General features: G+C 34.0%; 1 protein-coding gene across 1 annotated transcript in view; it reads left to right on the top strand.

The window, feature by feature from the left end:
- LOC125676424 (E3 ubiquitin-protein ligase rnf213-alpha-like) overlaps positions 1-22,622 on the top strand; it is a 175,020-nt gene that overhangs the window by 86,323 nt on the left and 66,075 nt on the right. Inside the window, exons 23-26 of the mRNA XM_056158169.1 lie at positions 68-168; positions 5,606-5,776; positions 15,474-15,731; positions 18,480-18,594. Coding sequence (XP_056014144.1) covers positions 68-168; positions 5,606-5,776; positions 15,474-15,731; positions 18,480-18,594 — 645 coding nt within the window. The remainder of the gene's footprint in view (positions 1-67; positions 169-5,605; positions 5,777-15,473; positions 15,732-18,479; positions 18,595-22,622) is intronic.

Here is a 22,622-nt window from a genome sequence, read left to right as displayed (position 1 = left end):
ATATATATATATATATATATATATATATATATATATATATATAATTGACAATGAATTTTATTTTCAGCTCCTTGGAACAAAGGCTGATCTTAAGACACTCCAGTCATTCGAAACAGTTGAAAACTTCCTCAAATCTTGTCTTAAAGGGGCAGCAACAGCGGCATTTGGGTACATGTATATTGATTTTGGTTGCGGAATATAGTATGGATGACAATATTGGATGTACCAAACGTCGATTGTATGCGTACTTTACTTTATAAAGTACCGGCACAAGGAAAAAGCCAGAATACGTATACTTTGAAAACAGTTGTTAGCTATTTCATAAACAGATTAGATTTAATTGACATAAAACCCAATTATCACATTAACGGCTTGTAAATAACACTACATCAGGGTGTTTTGTGCCGTTTAAGGGTGTACTTGCTGTCAGTAGAGAGGATTTGCACTGTGGTTTTTTTTTCCAATTTTCGAAGGAAGGTATGAGGGGACAAGACATGAATATTTTTATCGGCACAACGACTTTGCCATAAAAAAGACCCCAGTAGAATTTGTCCCTGTACATTCTCAAACATGCACTTGGACAAAGACGTAGATAAACTGCGAGAAAATGGTTGTATCGAAGCTACCCACTGTTTCATATAGGCCTACGGCATATGCTGTCCGTTCTGCTCTCAAATTCAATACACACTCGCACCAACTGCATGACCTTCACCTCGTAACAACATAGAGGCAGAACTTGTGTTCGCAGTTTCTAACAACTGGTAGTTTTAAAAAAGAAATTTAAAGATAAAAGGTAATTGTACTTTCAATTATAAATAATAAAATATGATACTTCCCAACTTTGAATTCAATTATAATGCTTTCATTTTTTTTTAAGGAACGCGTACGTAACAACAGTACGCCGCGCTCCCACTTCCTAAGTAACAACGTGTAGATTAAAAAAAATAATGATTAATAAACTTTTTTGAATACAATAATTTAAAAGTATTGCGATTTTCACTATAGATTTGATCAGTTTTAATTTTTCGAAATGCAGTAGGCCTAGTTGTCAATGATGCATCGTATCATAATTTTGGCCTGTCTAACTTATCCAAAAATAGATTTAATAATAATTTCACTGTTTATTTTAGAAAAGCAACAACATTAATTATAGTTCTTTAAAGAAATGGATTTACCAAATATTTTTTAGACAGCGATCCCATGTAAACATTATCTACTCGCAAATGCAGATTTCACACTCGCTTTCCTCGCTACATTTGGGTCGCATACATGAGGATTATCCCCCTCATGCATAGCTCTTATCCTTGGATGAATTTGGCTCCACTTTTTTGGCACGCTGTTTTTGGCTATATTTAGCTCTAAAACTTCATAGTTATTTCGGATTTCAAACATTTCCGTTGAGCATCACTGAAGAGACATTATTTGTCGAAATGCGCATCTGGTGCATTAAAATTGGTACCGTATCAGTTTTACATACATGTGCTTGTATGAACTGGTGGCTAAAAGATATAAGACTCGAAAAATTTGTCACATCGAAATAAATGTCATCCATGGTAAATGAATTAGGCCCTTAAAACCCGAGTTTTTAAAAATATCTAACACTACTTTTACAACGAGACGATCGACGAAGGCCGCATATGACGTCACTGTACCACGTGATCACCAATATAATTAACTAGGCTTTTTGAAATCGGGGCTTAGATTTCAGTCCGTATTGTGGCTAACCATCGCAGCGAACAAACTATTACAATTAATTTCTACAAGCATAAGCAAGACAAAATGTATATAATTATGTATACTTTGAAAACACGAGATGTGTCCTTTAAGGCTCATTGTTTGAATATGGCATAAAATAGATACAATATTGATTACAAAAAATTATGCAATTATTCCTTTGTTATACAAATGGAAATTTTGAATTGAAGACGTTTTACGCTACGTATGTATAGTTAGCTACTGGAAAAATCAAAAGCTGTTCGTACGTTATGGAATTTTACATGACATCAGAAGATAAAAGCTTAGACTTTCCGAATGGAGATTTAAAAAATAGTTTCGACTGTAAAATTTGAAAGAGAGTGGAGCAGACGCGCCAGAATCATTTTTGTTCGTGACTGACATAAGAATAATAATGAAATATGACTTAAAGTACATACAGCTTCGTTAGTATGAAACATATCTCTGACCATTGTATGTTTTGACAGATTCGTGCAGATTTCTGAAATTTAATGACCATACTGACCAAGGATTATTTGTAAGTGTTTGTAGGAACATTTGCAAAAAGAGCAGATAAAATAGTGCTGTATTATTGTGGTATGGATTGAATTGTCAAATACATGTTGTTACACTGAGACTTATAAAACTAAGCATAAAAACCAAAAGCGCTGCAGCTACAGATGTACATAGCATCATTGTTTGTTTGGTTGTTTGTTTTTTTTTCGAAAAAAGGTGAAGGCAGAAGTTGGAAGTTGACTTGTCTAAATTTTGACAAGAAAAGGGAATAATACTAATAATCAATCTTGCCTGATCTTCGAAACTCTAATTCATGGAGGGAAGGGGAAATTCAAAGTGCTCAACATTACCTAAAGTTGTGTCATTTTTTCTCAGGCTTTGATCTCTCAAATCAGAGGTAGGGCGGGGGTAGTTCATCCTGCACTACAGGGTTTCAATAATTTCTCTGCATATATTCTTCTCATTCATTATTATCAAAAATATTGGAGGGGCCAGTCTCCTAATACATCTTTATTTGCATATGAAAATAACAGGTAATGTTAATTGGTAAGTAGAGAGGTGGATCAGCACTATCTCTATGCGCCCTTATATTTATGATGTGAAAAAATGGGGGGGGAGCTCTTCTCATTTTTGAAGTTTTTTTAGCTCTTCTGAGCCGAAGGCTCAAAGAGCTAATCATATGGCCATATGTCTGGTGTGCGGTGTGCGTCAACCTTTTGGAAAAGGGCTATATTCCAAGAACCCCTTGGCCAATTTTTGTCAAATTTGTCACAGAGTATCCTTCGCACAAGGGCTTTCATTTGTACTAAAACTAGGGTTGTGACCCTTTAATAAGGGAAGATAATTAGGAAAATGCAAACAAAAGTAGTGGTTGCTAAAAAATCTTCTTCTCAAGAACCAATGGGCAAATTATCACCAAACTTCTGGATAAGGATGATGATAGGTTGTACATAAAACCTTGTTCAAGGCATCATCCTGGGGCAAAGGATGTGGTCTCAAGGTCACTTCAAAGTTGAACTTAAATTTGGTTTTGTTAAAACTTTGATATTTTGCTTAGTAAAAGGACTAGGGTCATCAAATTTTGTCAGTTGATGCATCTTAGGACCTAATATCATTTTGTCTCAAACGTTGGTCATGGTGACCTACTTTTTGAATTAGGTAATTATTATTAAATGGATTATGATGCATATCTTGGACACTTTTGAGCCTATGATCATCAAAAGTTGTCAGTTGATGGATCATGGAACCTTAAAGTGCGTCATGTAAAAAGTATGTCACCATGACCTACTTTCTGAATTTTATGGCTAATCATTTATGAATACATTTTAGGTTGTTATTTCAGATACCAAGAGGTTTAGAATCATCAAACCTTGTATGTTGATGCATCTAGAGGCCTTGAAACATATTTATAAAAAAAAGTAGGTCACAGTGACCTACTTTTTGAATTTTGCAGACATTCAAATTTCATATTTTCAATTTTAGATGCATATTTTGGACACTATGAAAGCTAGGGTCATCAAACTTTGTCAGTCGATGCTTGTTGAGTCTTCATAGTTTGTTGACCAAAATGTAGGTCACTGTGACCTACTTTTGGAATTTGACGGCTATATTTTAATATTTCAGATACTATTTGACTTACAATTATCGAACTTTGTCAGTTGATGCATGTTGAGTCTTCAGAGTGTGTTGACTAAAACGTAGGTCACCATGACCTATTTTTGGATTTTGATGGCTATGTTTGAATACTTCGGATTCTATTTGACTTACAATCATCAAACTTTGTCAGTTGATCGGTCTTGAGTCTCAGAGTGTGTCGACCAAAAAGTAGGTCACTATGACCTACTTTTGGAATTTGACCTTTATATCTGAATATTTCAGATGCTATTTAGCTTCAATTATCAAACTTTGTCAGTTGATGCATCTTGAATCTTCGGAGTGTGTCAACCAAAAAGTAGGTCACTGTGGCCTTCTTTTGGAATTTGACGGCTATATTTGAATACTATTTGACTTGTCAGTTGATGCAACTTGAGTCTTCAGTGTGTCGACCAAAAGTAGGTCACCGTGACCTACTTTTCGACAGTTACATTTAAATTTTCAGGTACATCATCAAACTTTGTTAATTGATGAATCTTGGTTGGTGAGATTTTTGCCTGTTTTACAATGTATCAGAAGAGCAATTCTAGGGACATGAGCCTCTTGTTTACTTTTCTTAACGTCAATAGCAATATCAAATAAGGTCAAATGTGGTATGTGGTCAGCATTAAAACCATCCTTTTGCCTGTTCTTTTTAAAAGGACTGATTCACGATTTTCCCCAAAATTCTGTTTTTCACTTTTAATGATCAAGATCTACTGTGTAATATGTTTAAAAGATTTCACATAAAAATTAAGGTTATACATTATCACAGAAGGTCATTTTAGGGAGTTTATTATTTGTATTGTAAACAAAGATTGTGGTATGTTATTGTTTACGAAGTTTTCAAAAGAAATGGATATTGATCAAAGTTTATCATATATTTCACATTTCAGCCATTTTTTGGGTAAAATGTGTCATCTAAAAGTTAAAATTTGTGACCCTGCAAAATTAAGATGCTTTATATTACAAAACTATTGTTTCAATGGTTTGTTTGTATACATTAAAAGACTCGAGTCTTTGTTTACATAACACAGATTTAAGGCTAAGATATTGCTTTTATTCTTGCATTCAGAAAGTAAAAATTTTGGCTGTCAACAATAAATGAATTATATTTTTAATGTTTAACATCAAAAATGAAAAATATTTTTCTCAAAAATCGTGAACCAGTCCCTTTAATTCATCTCTGATCTTTGCAATGAAAACATATTCCCTGTGCCACAGTGGTCTTGTACGGTCTATCGTCTTTCTGTAAATGTTCAAACTTGATTTTCGAAGAGCTAGTCAATCAAAATCATGCAGTATCAGTACAAAGCTTTAAGAAACGGAAAATCGAGTTGTTGAACCATGTCTTCTTGCAGTTTCTTGAGATGAGAAGTAATGAATGCAGTCATGTCATACATAGTTTTGATTATGAATTATCGTAAAAGAGAACGGTAGTGAATACATTTGCATAACATATCTTATGGAAGTTCAACATAATAGTATTCTCAAGAGGATATCATTCGATGTCATATCACGCTAAGTGCCTTGTATTATTATTAGTATACACACATCATAACTTATTGACAGAAACATGTGCCTGTGGGTCATGAGGATGTCACGAAAAGGATGAGATTTATTAATGAAAATACAAGTAAAGAATTACACAACCTGTTTCAATGCTTAACATTTCTAAATATGTAATTGCCTTTCGTCAATTTATTATTTGTACATTGTAAGTTATGAAATATTTGTACTTCAGTGACCAGCAGAGATGCAAAATTTGTGAAAATACCATTTCTGGACAACCAATTCAGCTTCAGTGTGCGAATGTGATTTGTGTAGATTGCAAGAATAATCATCTTCTTGCTGATAGTAAAGAATGTGGAGCCTGTCATGAAACACATGGGATGGAAGAAAACACACCAGACAGGTAATTGTGTTTGTAGTTTTGTGGTATAGTCTGAACAGTGCTCAAAATAAATCTGAAATATTTTTCTGTTAATCTGTCAAAAATGATTTGAAGTATGGAATGCGTTATTGTTAAGTCAAGTTTTTACTGAATGTAATTTTTAAAAATGTTTTTTGAATGTGGGTTTCTTGTGTTATAAACGAACACTATTTCAAAACCTTTCAACAATCACCTTAGTCAACTTGAAATTGCAAAACTTTTCTCAAATCAGCAAGATCAAAACGTATGACTTTTCAACACTTTTCACGACCTTTCCTCACGATGAATTAAAGACTAGACTTTTTGACACCAAAGAGAGTTGCTTCTTCAACAAAAATGGAAAACGGAAACATTCATATTCATCGAAAAAATTATTTTGTTAAAGTTGAAATGAAAAATATGCTAGAGTTCCTCATTGACAACATTTTCGTGGTCGTTTTGGTGATCAGGTCTTTCAACAGTCTGTTGGAAATCCCATGGGCACGATTAGTGCTCCTTTGCTAGCTGACCTGTTTCTATATTCCTATGAAACAGAATCTATTTTTAAAAACTTCTACGTGAGAAGAAAAAATATTTTGTTGCGGCCTTCAATTCGACATTTAGATATATAGACGAGGTTTATTAACAATAATAACTTTCATTCATATGTCGATTCGATATATCCCTGTGAACTCGATATAAAAGACACCAGAGTCATCTAACTCTGCTTCATACTTAGATATTTTATTGAAAGTAGATATCAACGGCAAACTAACAATCCACATTTATGACAAACGGGATGATTTCAGCTTCTCCTTCGTCAACTTCCCATATCTTTGTAGCAATATTCCATTATCATCTGCATATGATGTTTATATCTCTCAAATGATTCGATACGCAAGAGCTTGTTATGCGTATGGTCAGTTTTTAAATGGAGGCAACCTTACAGACAAACAAGTTGAGGGTACAGGGGTTTCAACAGTGTCTTTTAAAGTCAGCGGTTTGCAAATTCTATGGTCGTTTTAACGATCTAGTTTGCTAAGACAACTTATCATTGGGTCGAATGCTATCTGGCGTGTTTCATACTGATTGTTAGGCCCTTCTTAGCACACTGATTTTGACTACGGATAACTCCATTTGTCTGATCAAGATATAGGGCTCACAGCGGGTGTGACCGGTCGACAGGGGATGATTACTCCTCCTAAGCACCTGATCCCACCTCTGGTATGTCCAGGGGTCCGTGTTTGTCCAACTCTCTTTTTTGTATTGCTTATAGCAGTTACTAGTATGAGATTGATCACTGTTCGTTATCTTCGCCTTTCACCCTATAGACAAATTTTAAAGCTGTATCATCCGATGTTCTTGTATTATTTTTGTACAAAACTACTTTAAAGAAGATTAATTATTTTAAGTTATTATTATAGACAATGAAGGCAAATGTAAAGTTAAATAAGATTTATTTTGTTGTTGGCGAACGAGACCACGGCCGTAGGGCTGCCGGATGATAAATGGCTAGCCCTAAATTATATACATTATCATTATGCCATATTATCATTTGAGGGCTCAATGGTCAAAACATTGTTTGGAACGACTTCAATCACTGTTCAATGTAGAGCCCTCAAAGATATAATTCATTCCATCATTATACATTATTCATTATGCATACATGATGCATTCCAACATTATACATTATGCACACAATATGCATTATATCATTATACATCGTGGCATTATATCATTAAACATTATGACATTATGCATTATCATTATCATTATTGGCTTTATGATTGAGAAAGATAGACAACAGTATACTGGTACTGGGAACAGATACTCAGTATGATAATGCTATCAAATTTATAAAAGCCAAAAGCGTCGCGAAATATCGCCTATGTTTACTACATACACATTTAAAAAACAATTACGGCCGTGACGAGAGAAAGTTCTTTCCACTGGAGTTTTCCCTCTTCGTGAAACAGCAGCAAATGACAGGCACAAGACAAAACCCAAAGTCAATCTAGCAGCATTCGTAGGATATTGGAACAATTTAAAACTACAAAATACAGAGAAAACTATGACAGAAAGAGTTTTACTAATGCTTTGAAATTTTAAGATTATAAATACATATACATTACTGTGTACGAATATTATGAAATTGAACCATTAGTAGGAAATATATGGAGTGGATGGCTGGGATTTTCTAATAAACAGTCTTTACGCCCAGCTGATTTGTGAAGTATGTTTACAACTGTTGTATTAAACGTGACGTAATGAAAGTCAATGTATGACGACACAATGTTCAAACATAAAGTAATTTTCCCGGAGTTTTATCGGGTTCAAGAGTGATTGAGTTTTCCATTGCTATAATAATTAAGGAATGACTTTAATTCTGGGGCAAGTTATACGAGTATAACCTGGTTTGGGTCAGTTTACGCTTTATAATCCGCGAAGCGGATTATAAAAAAGCATAAACAGACCCAAACCAGGTTATACTCGTATAACTTGCCCCAGAATTAAAGTCATTCCTTATAATTTAATGCAAGAGACAAAGATGCTAACCTTCGTTTATCAAAATCTACATACACTCGGAAAAATACAAGTCAACCTAGCCGCGCAATTGATTTACTTAGCAACAGCGACACGAAGCGTTTAGATCTAGCTGCGAAGCCAAAGGTCGCCATCTTTAATCTTAGTTCTACGGAGCCTAGCCATTTATCAAAATATTGTATCGAAAGTGAAGTTTATCATGATAGAAAATATGTGTAGACTATCCATGTAATGAGTATTTCGCTGCCCTTTAGAGATGGAGATCGACTTTGAAGTCGCTCATCTCCGACAGATTGAGAAAATACGGGAAATTGCATTGTTTAGGCCTACCCAAAATAAATCTTCAAATATCAGAAAATGCAATAATTTACGTCTTTCAACTCTGTGAAAACTTCTACTAAATGAAAACTTACCCTTGTATGCAATGCTATCGCTAATAGTAAATCCGACACAAGAAAATATGTAAGCAAGTAACAAATAACATCCACATGTCAATGTGTCTGACGTCATGTGATAAAATGTGACGTATGAATTTTTGCTTGCTTTGTTGAAAGACGGATCAAGGAATGAAACAACGCACCCCCTTCTTTTCCCCAGTGAGAAATGTATTTCAAAATGAACAGGGTAATGCTTACTTGGAAAATCATTAATTCGAATATAATATATTTGTTTTAATCTATCAATAGTATTATTCGACCATACATACAGAGAAAGATGTTTAACAAAAGTGATTTTCGTACAAGTAGGCCTAGATGCTAATATTGACGAGAAAACAACATGTGTATCAAACCGAAGTATCTTATTGTGCACGTTGACTTTCTATTCCATAGAAGTTTAGAGAGAGAGAAAAAAATAGTTCCGACATCTGGTTGTCAAGGGGGTGTGTCCCCATACCAAACCAGCTGACCAAACCAGGTTATACAAAAATAACCTGTGTTCCTCAATTGGAATTTGACCAATCAGAGACAAGGATACAATAAGAATTAAATTATTATGATTTATTTTGTAAGGAAAATAAATTGTATTATAATAGACAATGAAGGCAAATGTAAAGTTAAATAAGATTTATTTTGTTGTTGGCGAACGAGACCACGGCCGTAGGGCTGCCGGATGATAAATGGCTAGCCCTATAATATATACATTACATTAAACATTTCATTATCATTATGCCATATTATCATTTGAGGGCTCAATGGTCAAAACATTGTTTGGAACGACTTCAATCACTGTCCAATGTAGAGCCCTCAAAGATATCATTCATTCCATCATTATACATTATTCATTATGCATACATGATGCATTTCAACATTATACATTATGCATACAATATGCATTATATCATTATACATCGTGGCATTATATCATTAAACATTATGACATTATGCATTATCATTATCATTATTGGCTTTATGATTGAGAAAGATAGACAACAGTATACTGGTACTGGGAACAGATACTCAGTATGATAATGCTATCAAATCTATAAAAGCCAAAAGCGTCGCGAAATATCGCCACATGGTCGCCACATGGTTGTTCAAGCAAATGTGAGAACAACCACCGCCAATAAATTTGGAGGATGAGCGACGCTTACATCGACCGTGTCCTACGTTCGCCATTGAAAGAGCAGACTTGTTGCAGCTTACTTTGTAAATTGTATAATAGTAATTAAGTCATTGCCAAGTTCAGATAGATGAACTCCATCGTTAACAAACAATCCGCTAGAATCCCAAGATATCTCGGGATAGCTGATATAGAAACCATTGTTCACAACGAACAATTTGCTCATAAAACTGTTAATTCTTTTGACTGCAATATTTTGAGATTTAACATTTTTACTGTAACGCCATGAAAATTTTGAAAGAATTGAGACCAACCAAGGAGGGTGTTTGGAAGCTCAGACCGAATCCTTTGAAATGTTTCTTTCATCCTCAACCGAAGTTCGAGTAAAGGCACATTACCAATATCATTACCCCCACAGTGAATTATTAAAATTTCAGGCAATGATTCATACCTCCTTAGTAACTGAATGCGAGGGAACAATTTTTTCCAAGTTAGACCACCCTTGCCCTGCCAAAGGATGTGATAATTTAGACGTCTAAGTCCCAGATGTGATTTTTCAGTTGAGAGGCTTGCTCGTTGGAATGCCCGCTTGATAATGGATGAACCAACTATCCATATACTTTTTTCTTGACCTATGTGATAAAATATATTCTACTAAGCTCTAATATAAGTTTTATAAGCATTTGAAATCCTTCTACCTTTTTTCATTATTTCGGATTCAGAATGCCCTTTTGAAAAACTGTCCGATGCAGCTCCAATTCGGAAAGAGTGAGAAATGTAACGTGAATTTGAAAGACCTAAATTATTTATTGCTTTATTAAGGACTGATGTAAATTGATAACGGGTAAGTGGACTGCCGTCTACATGAACAAAAAGCTGACCATTAATTTTTGGTCTGACAGACAAATATCTTTGTAAATGAAAAAGAGGGCAAATAACTGTAATATCTGACTCGTTCAACTGAATTAACGATCCTTTTCCTGATTGGTCAGTTTTGGAATATGGAACTGTTATCTTTAATAATTTCTTATTCAGTGACTGGTCAAATAAAATTTGTATGTGGTTAATGCCAATAACATGGCGAATGTCGCGTGTTTTACTGCATGTAAATTCACCGACTCTCAAAAAGGCATGATATGCTAAGGAAAAGGCCGAGCAAAATAAATATGTTTCAAAATTAGAGGAACACACTAAACTTGAACTTGACATGAGGTTTTTCAAAATATTTTCAGTAATGGGCAAACGACGGTCCATTGTTTTGCGGGGACGTTTTATACCCTCTAGTAGTTTTCTAATTCATGAAACATTGTGTATAGTCGTTGGTGCCTATCAGTTTGCACTTAAAACTTATACCAGCTAAATAAGATGATATAGTGCTGTACGCTAAATTGGGAAGTGATAAGTGAGCAATGAATATACACAAGTGAGAGAGGGGAGGTCCCCAAATTTCCTCTAAACTGTAGTCCTTCCTGAAACTAGAAAATAACTTTAAACTATTGGAATACAGTAGTTTTGTGTTTGGGGCAATATATTCAAGTGTTAAATGCTCTATTTCAGCTCTAATAGCATCTTCGTGAAATCTTCTGGGATCGGTATAGGATCTTGGTCCGCTTCTGGTGCAAGAGACCGGAATCTTTCCCACTGTTTTCGAGAAATAGAATCAGCGATTGAATTATTGCAACCACAAATATGCTTTGCTTTAAAATACATATTATTAACCATTGAATGGAGCACTAGAGGGTGCACTAATTCCATAACTCTTTTAGATTTTGATGTCTTTTTATTCAGAATCGATACTAAAGCAATGTTGTCGGTATGAAACATTAATTTCTTATTTTGGAAATGGGTTTTGAATAACAGAACTGCCAAAACTATTGGAACTAATTCTAAGAAAGTAATATCAGATATTATATCTGAATCCTGCCATTGTGTAGGCCACTGAAAATATGCCCAATGGCCTTGTAAATAAACGCCATAGCCAAGTTGAGCATTACCCGCACTATCTGTATATAAATGAAGTTCAAAATTTGAAAACCAATTAACTTCCAAAAAATTGAAACTACCGTTGAATTGCTCGAGGAAATTTAACCAAACCCGCAGGTCGCTCTTCATACCAGTATTGACCCTTATAAAATGAGACGGATGTCTAATACCACACATGGCATCGCAGAAACGGCGATTAAAGGCACGGGCTGAGGGAATGGCATTGGCGCAAAAATTCAAGGAACCAACTAAGGATTGTAGATCTTTTAATGTTATTTTGGATTTAGCCAAAATTGTTTCAATAGATTCCTTAAGTGCAATGGTTTTTTCCTCTGGTATACTTATAACCATTTTTCCTTTGTCTATTTCTATACCAAAATAAACCAATGAACTTTTAAGTCCAACGGTTTTTTCCTCCGCCAGCGGAATTCCAAATTCACGACAAGTATTCAGAAAGTTTGACATTAATAATTTACAGCCTTCGAATTCTCTAGCAGCGAAAATAAAATCATCTAAGTAATGGTTTATTGTTTTTAGGCCTGTTTTTGTGATTGTTACCCACTGTAAAAAATGGGCAAATTTTTCCCAAAGGGCACAACTTGCAGAACAGCCCATAGGTAAGCACATATCGTAATAAAACTTGTTATCAAATTTAAAACCTAATAACTCATGATCAGAGGGATGTATTGGTAATAAACGAAATGCTGATTTGACATCCATTTTTGTAAGAAGGGAGTTTTTCCTAATGCTGCAATCATTTCTAATACTTCGTCAAACGGTGTGTAATGAACCGTACAATATTCCGTATCGATAAAACCGTTTACACTGTTTCCTTCTGGAAATGATAAATGGTGTATTAAACGCCAACCCCCATCTTTTTTAACCACAATACCTATAGGTGATATTCTAAAATTTTGTAGGGGAACTTGATCAAAAGGACCTGCAACCCGACCTAAAGCGACTTCCTTGTCTATTTTTTGCTTAACTTCCACTGGATGTTGCCGAGTTGATATTAAATTGGTACATGTTGATGCAAAACGAGAGCTTAAATATTCTATTTTAAAGCCATATGTAAAACCTTCCCTTAATTCATTAGCGTCTGAAGTTTTATGATAAATACAAAGGTAAGCCTCCATATTATGTACATTAATTGGTGTTGTTCCAGGGTTTCTGAAAGTTTGCTGACTGTGGTTTTTTCCATGAGCGACGAAAAAGGCTAGGAGAGGACTTGTCCTGGTTATTAGACACAATAGATCTGTTTGAATTTTGATTTGTTACTTGACTGGTTCATTCCTTGAGGATGAAAGGACGCTGTCTTGTCTCTGAGTAATAATGGTTTGGATTGCCTGCTTTAACTCGGGTAAAATTAATTCAGATACTGATGAGGCCACTTCCTCGATGCTTACTCCTGTATTGGCTACAGCTGTCGGTGTAGATTGAACTTTCGGCTTTTTTCCTGGCAAACGTGATTTCCCTGTAAATTTCCTTTTTTCCTTCAAAGTCCGAGGTTCCGCAGAATGAGAAGATTGCCGGGGCTGCATTTTACCAATAAAGCTGGGTTTTTTTTATTTAAACTTCAAAATTCAAATCTATTTTCTAATAAACAGTCTTTACGCCCAGCTGATTTGTGAAGTATGTTTACAACCGTTTTACTAAACGTGGCGTAATGAAAGTCAAAGTATGACGACACAATGCTCAAACATAGAGTAATTTTCCCGGAGTTTTATCGGGTTCAAGAGCGATTGAGTTTTTCATTGCTATAATAATATGATTTATTTTGTAAGGAAAATAAATTGTATTAATTTTCCTTTAATCACATGCTTGAAAACATTTGCATGTAAACAAACATTGAGAAGTTTAGATTTGAAACCTAAATATAGGGGGTATGCATTGTCTGTTAGGTGTCAATAAATAACCCCACGCGCCTCAGGGGAATCCCAAAATTATGCATATTACTCAGACGCAACGATTGGAAGGGTTTAAAACAACGAATTACTAAAATATAATAGGTATATGATAATTATATTTCTTTCATACTTATGGTAAATAATGTTGTAGCAAACTATACAGCTTTAACCAGATAAGACAACCGATGATTTGTCCAATCTGAACTGGACACGTGACTTGTCACTTGAAATGAGCGAGTAACGGTTGTATGTAAAATCCTTTTATGTTGTACAGTTTCATAAATACGTACTTGTGATGATTTAACAACGTTTTTACAAGGTGGGAAAAGTTGATGATAGTCAAAGCATACAACTTAAACATTGTTAACACTCATAGACAATTACACTTTGAATAAATGATTAATATTAATTTTTTTTTTTAAAAAGAAAGATTTAATTTTCCAGAACTGATGAGAAGCAAATTATCGATCTAGTAGCGCAGTAGGAACATGTCTATGCATGCATATAGTCCACAAAATCAACTTTTGTTTTAACTAATTTTTACAACAACGGTGCACCATCATTCTCTAAATGGGAGAAACCTTTTTTCTATTTGGATTCTTTTTAATTATATAAATTCACTGTTTACGCTGGAGATTTTTTTTCTTCAAAAAATCAGGAATATAGATAACACTTTTTATTCAAAATGATGCTTCGATAATAATACATGGAACTTTAAGAGCTCTAGGTGACCGACTTGGCGGGAAGTTTAGAATGAGCATATAGATTTTGTTAGTTTGTAGAATTTATTTTCATAGAAAATAGTCTTGCATATAAAAAAAATTACAAATTCATTCAATATCAACAGCCTCTGGTTCGGGTACTACGTCGCTAACATTCTCCCATTCTCCCCTCTCGTCGATCGTCTGACACTACAGTATGTATGTATGCATGTATGTGTGTATGTATGTATGTGCCTGCTTGTCTGTATTTTTCTTTGTCTGTCACTCACTTGTGAGAATATCAGATGCAGCCTGATATACAACAGCTCTTTTACTTCTAATGAATCGCCCGTGTATGTTTATTGACTGCTTTAGAATAGACTAAATGCGACATCATCTAGTGTGCGTATCTTTGAGCTCGCGTTTGTTTACAATCGTGACGTCACCATGAATGTCGTAAAACGAGAGCAAAATAGTTTTTAAAAAATGTCATGTTTTAATTATTTGTTTTAGTTTAGTTCCAATAATAACAAACAAAAACACATATTAATGTTCTACTGTGTGTATACAAAGTAAAACACAGACATTCCCATATTTACGACTTTAAAAAGTATGGAGACTCACTCGCGGTAAAATTTCCACTAGAGTACATCCTTAACCAATGATTTTCTCCCTATTTCCTCGTGTATTGATGTAGGTACAAGTAAATTTATTTGTTGCATTTGAGATATGGAATATCAAAGTTTGCCAATCAAATCTATATGTTTTGGTAAACATCTCTTTGAATTAAATGTAAATTATCCAGTGTGTATCAACAAGAATCACACCAACTTATGATTATGCGTTTTTTGTAAACATTTTATGAGGAATTGCAGTCAGTGTACATGACATCGTTTTCATGAACTTTTCATTCTCCATGGGTTAGCGAAGGCGTCAGTTAAAAATCGGTACTTTTAACGAATGTTACCCACCGCACAATATTAAAGGTCATTCTTGTTTTTTCAGTGATAAACTACAAGTGTACAATAAATTCAAAAATAACTGCAACAACTTCTTTATGGAAATTGTGTCACAGTTATGTTTTGCGGATGATGAAGCTCCGGCAAATGAAGTGATAAAAAAGTTAGTGTCTTTCATCACTGTTGAGACAAGGATGGATCATGGAATGAAATATGTGAGCAAAGAAATGGCGCTTTTTGAATCCAAAGCTGATTCAACACCAGTATTTAGATCATTCCTTTTGCAGCATTTACTTAGAACGAGGTGAGAAAAATTCTTTATAGAAATTTCACACGTAAGTTAAAGTCAGTTACAGTCTTTTTCATGCAAATGAGAATCTAAAACAATCTCGACCATTATGTTTTTGTTTTTTTGTTTTTTTTAAATCAATACATTAACACTCAACTCTTATGACGGGAAAAGCGGTGAACACAGATGTCGAATAACTTTCGTAAGGTATTCAATGCATAACGACCATATTTCTTAACTAGTAAATGAATGGTGAGATTTTTGTAATCATGGTATCATTTTAAAGGGTACATCAAATAAAAATGATCCACATTCGCTTGAAATATTTAAATCATTATTTATTCGATAAACTGATACTAGTACGGGATATCGGAACTAGAAAATTGTGGAACTCTTCAGAAAAAGAAGTTACGAAAATCAAGCATCACTTGGGCAACTCTTGTATACAAAATAGTGAGGGTTAAAGACGACTCATTTCTGATACAAAATATCTACCTGGTTTGTAAGTTATTTTGCAGAATGTTGTAAGTGAATACCCAAGTACCAAAAACATGAGTTATAGGATTAAATTTCTGATGTTTAAAAGCGAAAATATAAAAAGTTTGTTTCCTCTATGCAGCCCTACGCATGTGGATATTTACTTAATGAGATTTCTTTTCTCGAGTCATTAAAACAACCAACCGCTATGAAATGATATAAATAATAACAATTTATGCATCGATCCCCAGATTGCTGTTATAAAATTTAGAAATTCATTTCAAAATTAAGAATTATCTCCCTCATGCATAGCTCTTATTCTTGGACGAATTTGGCTCCACTTGTTTGGCACGCTGTTTTTGGCTATATTTAGCTCTAATACTTCATAGTTATTTCGGATTTCAAACATTTCGGTTGAGCATCACTGAAGAGACATTATTTGTCGAAATGCGCATCTGGTGCATCAAAATTAGTACCGTATAAGTTTTACATGCAGTGTATAACATGTAGCCCTCCTATATTATATAATGGCACATTTTTTCTCTGTTTGCTCCCCACCCCTCATACAACTTTCAAAATCGACGCTTTACTGTGCTATATCTGATAAGAATTATTGATAACTAAGTGCTTGTCTATTGAAAGTTGCCCAAGTTAACGCAGAAAACGCGTCTCGTTGGGCATACTAAATATTAAAACCATGACGGAATCGATGACGAAATAATGGTTCCGATATTCCGTATTAGACATCAAAAACGATATTGTGTATACAATTATGTTTATTCCCATAATTATATTATGTCAATTTATCAAGTATATTTCACCGCCGAAGTCGTTTTGTTGACTTACCTCGTATATTAATATCCTCCGAATTAAATTGTAATCAATACACAACGTCATAATGCGACATCATAATCACACATACGTAGTGCTTACCACATATATCCATATATGAACATCATCATGTTCTGAATCTATAGGAGGGAACTTTTAATGGATATTATGCATTTCAGTAATTTTATTTGCATACTAGAATCCCTATTGTTAACCTTAACTCACATTTGTTAACATACGATATATTTTACCTCTTTGTTCATTGTATATTAGAAAGAATCAAATATCTTGTTCAAATACTGATGCAAAATATACTGAAGTATAGGTTCCTCTATTGCGATCCTGTAGGTATCTCTCAAGTTGATCTCTATTACTTGCAGAACTACCGCGGGGCGTTTCCAGGCTAACATAAACATATCGACCTAACAGTGTGGCTGGTGTTCTTTCACATACTTTAATGCAATATATAATTGCGCATCAAGTCAATTTTGTTGTGAACTCATTTTGTACTATTCAGATGCATTCCGGTATCTAACATTGCTGCATCTATTTTTATGTAAATTCAATCTAAGTCATTGCTACATGTACATGTAATGACTGAGATAATTTTAAATTACGGAATAGTGCGCTATCATGAAGTAAATTCAAAGGTTAATAGTGATGATACAACGTCATAGTAGTAACATTCTTAGTACAAAATATAGAATCAAACAGATCAGTTATGAGTATTCCTTCAACGCTATCATCGTTAACAACAAACTCACACTTCAACTTTATGACAAACAGGGGATGGATCCATCTTCTCCGTCGTCAACTGTATCTATATATCTATGTAGCAATATTACATTTTCACCTGCATATACTGTTTATTCTTCTCAAATAATTCAATACACTAAACCTTGTTCTGCGTATAATGCAATTCAAATCGAGACAGGCCATTGACAAGTAAATTGGTTTTTGCAAGAGTTTAGAAAGTATCGTTTAAAGTGAGAATTTCGCAAATTATATGGTAGGTATAACGTTCTAATTTCCAAATGCAATTTTTCATTTGGTTGAATTCCTTCAGACGTATTTCATACCAATTGTTAGGCCCTTCTTTACATTCAAATTTTGACTACGGATTGCTCCGTTTACCTGTTTAAGGTATATGACTCACGACGGGTGTGACCGGTGAACAGGAGATGATTACTCCTACTAGAAACCTGATTCTACCGCTGGTGTGCATAGGGGTTTTGCTTGACCTACTTTTAATTTTGCATTTTTGAAATTATTCATGATATTGGCCACTATTCGATATCTTCACTTTTTCATGATCAAGTAAAATAAATCAATTACACTAGTACTGAGCTGCATATTTGTGTTTAGAATTTATTTAATGAATATTAACAACTGCATAGTATTGGCCCTATTTCTAACACTTTTGAAAGATCATTGTTGTTTTATATATATATATAGCTCAGATGTCGTCACGGAGTTTCTTGATGAATACTTATCGAAGGCAAAAGCTATGTTAAACCAGGAGCCAGAAAAAGTGGTTGAGTTCAGCCTCCTCGTCATTCAATGTTTAGAGGTATATTATCAGATTACCACACGCTCGTGTTATACCGTGACTATTTCATATTAGTTTAATGTCTTTGTTATATGTGTTTGATGCATGGATAAACTTAATTTAACTCTGTTACATTTATCTTATAATTTCTCTTCCATGACGCATTTGCAAAAGAGTTAAACATTCTTTGATTGTCATTTTAGCCCAAAATGTCCATTTTATCTTCTATTTTGCTTTTTTGGGGCAACATATTTTTCAAAACCAACGCAAACTCTGAGTCGAAGAAAAAGAATTCTTAAAACTAATTAGATTACAATGGATTAGAAACATGTTTACGAAAGTTCAAACACTCCATGTCGAAGTCAAAGAAAGGAACGATCTCGCGATATATATAGTCAGAGAATACCGGTCGTCAAGGGATGCATTGGTGTGCCTTAACTCATTATTCAAAAAATTATACGCACAACCTGCTTGATCGATGCCTAAACCGTAGGCCTACAAGTTTTCTACATCATTTCAAATTCCAACATATGTCGGAAATATTGTTCATTATTCTTTATCTTAATGCTATTTACGACAAATAAACTATATCTTTCTTTCAACCAATAAGAGTTATAATTTGTTGCAACAAGAGGCCAACAGGAATAGTACTTGTACATGTATATATGTAGACATTTGTGTAACTAGCCAGTTAAACATTGTAATGTATTGTTTTTCCCCATTTCTACCAAAGTACTAGTATACCCTTCTGTACACTTAAAGGACGCATCGCACGTTTCCAATGTATACAAATTTATATGCTTGTTGTTTTTCTTATACTCAAAGAAATTATTTTTTATCTAATAGTTCGTTCGCCGATGTATTGCGATAATTAGCAATAATATGGATTTAAACCTAAGCCCCGATTTCAAAAAGTCTTGTTAAATAGTTAGGTAGTAATGTGGTAAAGTGACGTCACATACGACTTAATTTGAGCAACTGATTGTGACAATAGTGTAAGAAATGTTAAAAAATTCAGCTTTTAGGTCCATAATTTATTCACTATGGACAAATAACGATATCAATACCCAAATGTAGCTAGGAAAGCGAGTATGAAATATGCAATTGGCGAGTAAATAATGTTTACATGGGTCGCTGTCTAAATACTATTTGGTAATGGTATTCCTCTAAACATCTGTAATTAGCATTATTGTTTTTAATAAACAGTACAACTATTATATATTTTTGGATTAGATAGATTATGATACGCGACATCGTTGACAACTAGTCCTAGGCCAACTGTCGCAGTTGCATTTCGAAAAAAAAATACTCGAAATCACAATACTTTATTTCAATAAAGCAATTTTATTATTATCATTATTAGTTTTTGATTGTGATCTACACGTCGTTAGGAAGTGGGACACGACGTTTTAACTTAAACAGTACTATATATTACGAGTTCATTTAAAAAATGAAAGCATTATAATTCAATTCAAAATTAGGAAATGCAATATTTCATTATTTATGAAAATTCAATTATTTTTTATCTTTGTAAATCTACCAGTTTGTAGAAACTGGGAGCACACGTTATATGTTGTTACAAGGTGAAGGTCAGTTGGTGTGCGTGTGTATTGAATTTGAAGACCAGAATAAAATGCATATCCAATAGGCCTAGCAGTGTTTAGCTTCGATTTAACCATTTTCTCGCAGTTTATCTCTATCTAACTGCTTTTTGAAAACAATACATAGCGTCTGTGGTTTTTTAATAGCAAAGTACTTGTACCGACAAAAAATATCCACGTCTTTTTCTCCACACCTTCCCTTGAAAAGTTAAAAAAAAACTCAGTCAAAATTCTTTTTAGGGACAGCTAGTACACCCTTAAAAGACACAGATTACCTTTATGCAATATTATTTACAAACCGTTACAAGGCGTTGATGATTGGCTTTTTGTCGATTAGATCTAATCTGTATATGAAATGGTTAACAACTGTTTTCAAACCTTCTCGATCGAGGTCGCATATGACGTCACACGCAACGGCGCGTAAAATATCGAAGTAAATATGCATATTGCATTATTTGAATTTCATCGTTTTCAAACTAAAAAAAACTACGCAAAATATTAATTTAGAACCTATTCAAAATAGGTTTAGGCAACAAAAAAATAATTTTCCTGAAAAAATAACAAGTTTAGAAACATGCGATGTGTCCTTAAATGTTAGCCTATATTTACATTCACTGTGGGTTTCTGTTTACTTTCTATTGCAATACATTGTTTTTCATTTGCATCATTGAAGGCATCCTTTGATTCAATCTAGTTAGATCCATTTTGGTGACTTCTGATCGCGTATGGATATATATACTTTTCACGAACTCCGTGATCTACTTTACAGCATTGTTGAAGTTGTTGCAATTCATGGTTCTTACATGTAGTTACATGTAATAGGTGGTTTAAAGTTAGGATGGACCTAAAACCTTATTTCACACTAAAATTGTAATGTTAGATATCAGGGTCTGTATAAACTACTAAAGGCGAGGGGGGATATTGCCAACTCGTCTTGCCTATGCATATTTAAACAGGATAAGTAAATTTTAGTCAAACTGCACTCGCAGGCACTGTAGCAACAATGTGAATGAAATATGACTGTCGCATTTGATTATTTAAGCTTTCAATTAAATGGAGAAAATCATACACTTTCCACCCCATTCCTCACAATGAATTTAGAATTAGACTTTTGAAATCATAGACATCTGCTTTTGTCAATAAAAATAATTTCGAAAATAATTATATCTTGTCATCTGTAATTACAAAAAATTGCTTTAATTGTTTAACACCATTCTGATTCAACACACAAGTACCCTGAAGTTGATACCAAACAAATGCCGGAGTGTCATTTTGACATTAACTATGCTGTTCCTATGGACTCCTTTATTAGCTGACCTGAGTTATTACCCTTTGAGCAGGATTTATTCCATTCCTCACTATAAATTAAAGACTAAACTTTTTGACATCATATGAGTTGCTTCTTAAACAAAAATGAAAAACGGAAATATCCATATCTAGTGATTAGCCATCCAAAAAATTACTTTGTTAAACACCACTCTGATTCCACACAAAAGTACTCTGAAGTTGAAATTAAAAATATGCTGGAGTTCCTCATTGACAATATATTCGTAGTCTTTGGTGATCAGGTCTTCGTATTGGAATTCCCGTGGACACAAATTGTACTTCTTTATTAGCTGATCTGTTTTACATTCTCATGGAGCAGAATTTATTTTTAAAACAACATACTACATGAATAGAATAAATCTCTTGTTGTGGCCTTCATTGCGACAGTTAGATATATCAACGACTTTATCTATCATCAATAATAATTTTTATTCATATGTCGATTCGATATATTCATGTGAACTCGAAATAAAAGACACCACAAAGTCCTCCACTTCTGTTCCTTACTTAAATATTCTATTGATAATATATATTATCGGCAAACTAACAACTAAACTTTATGAAAAATAGGATAATTTCAGCTTCTATATCGTCAACTTCCCATATTTATGTAGAAATATTCCATTATCACCTGCTTCTGGTGTTTATATCTCTCAACTGATTCGATATGCAAGAGCTTGTTCTGCGTATGGTCAGTTTTTTAATCGAATGTAGCTACTGAAAATCAAGTTGATGGTGATGAGGTGTCAACGGTCTTGTTTAAAGTCAGCATTTCGCAATTTATATGCTCGTTATAACAATATAGTTTGCCAATACAATCTATCATTAGGTTAAATGCTGTCGGACTTGTTAGCGATTGTTAGGCCGTTCAAGGCACACTGATTTTGACTACGGATAACTCCGTCTACCTGATGAAGATATAGGGTTCACGGCGGGTGCTACTGGTTGACAGGGGATGCTTACTCCTCCTTAGCACCTGATCCTACCCCTGATCTATCCAAAGGTCTGTGTTTTCCCAATTCTCTATTTCGTATTGCTTATACGGGTTATGAGATTGATCACTGTTCATTATCTTCACCGTTTATTCAAAACCTTGCACATGAGAAAAAAATGTCTTGTTGT

This window comes from Ostrea edulis, chromosome 3 (assembly GCF_947568905.1).
Source record: "Ostrea edulis chromosome 3, xbOstEdul1.1, whole genome shotgun sequence".
Classification (NCBI taxonomy): domain Eukaryota; kingdom Metazoa; phylum Mollusca; class Bivalvia; order Ostreida; family Ostreidae; genus Ostrea; species Ostrea edulis.
This window is presented reverse-complemented; position numbering and strand designations above follow the sequence as displayed.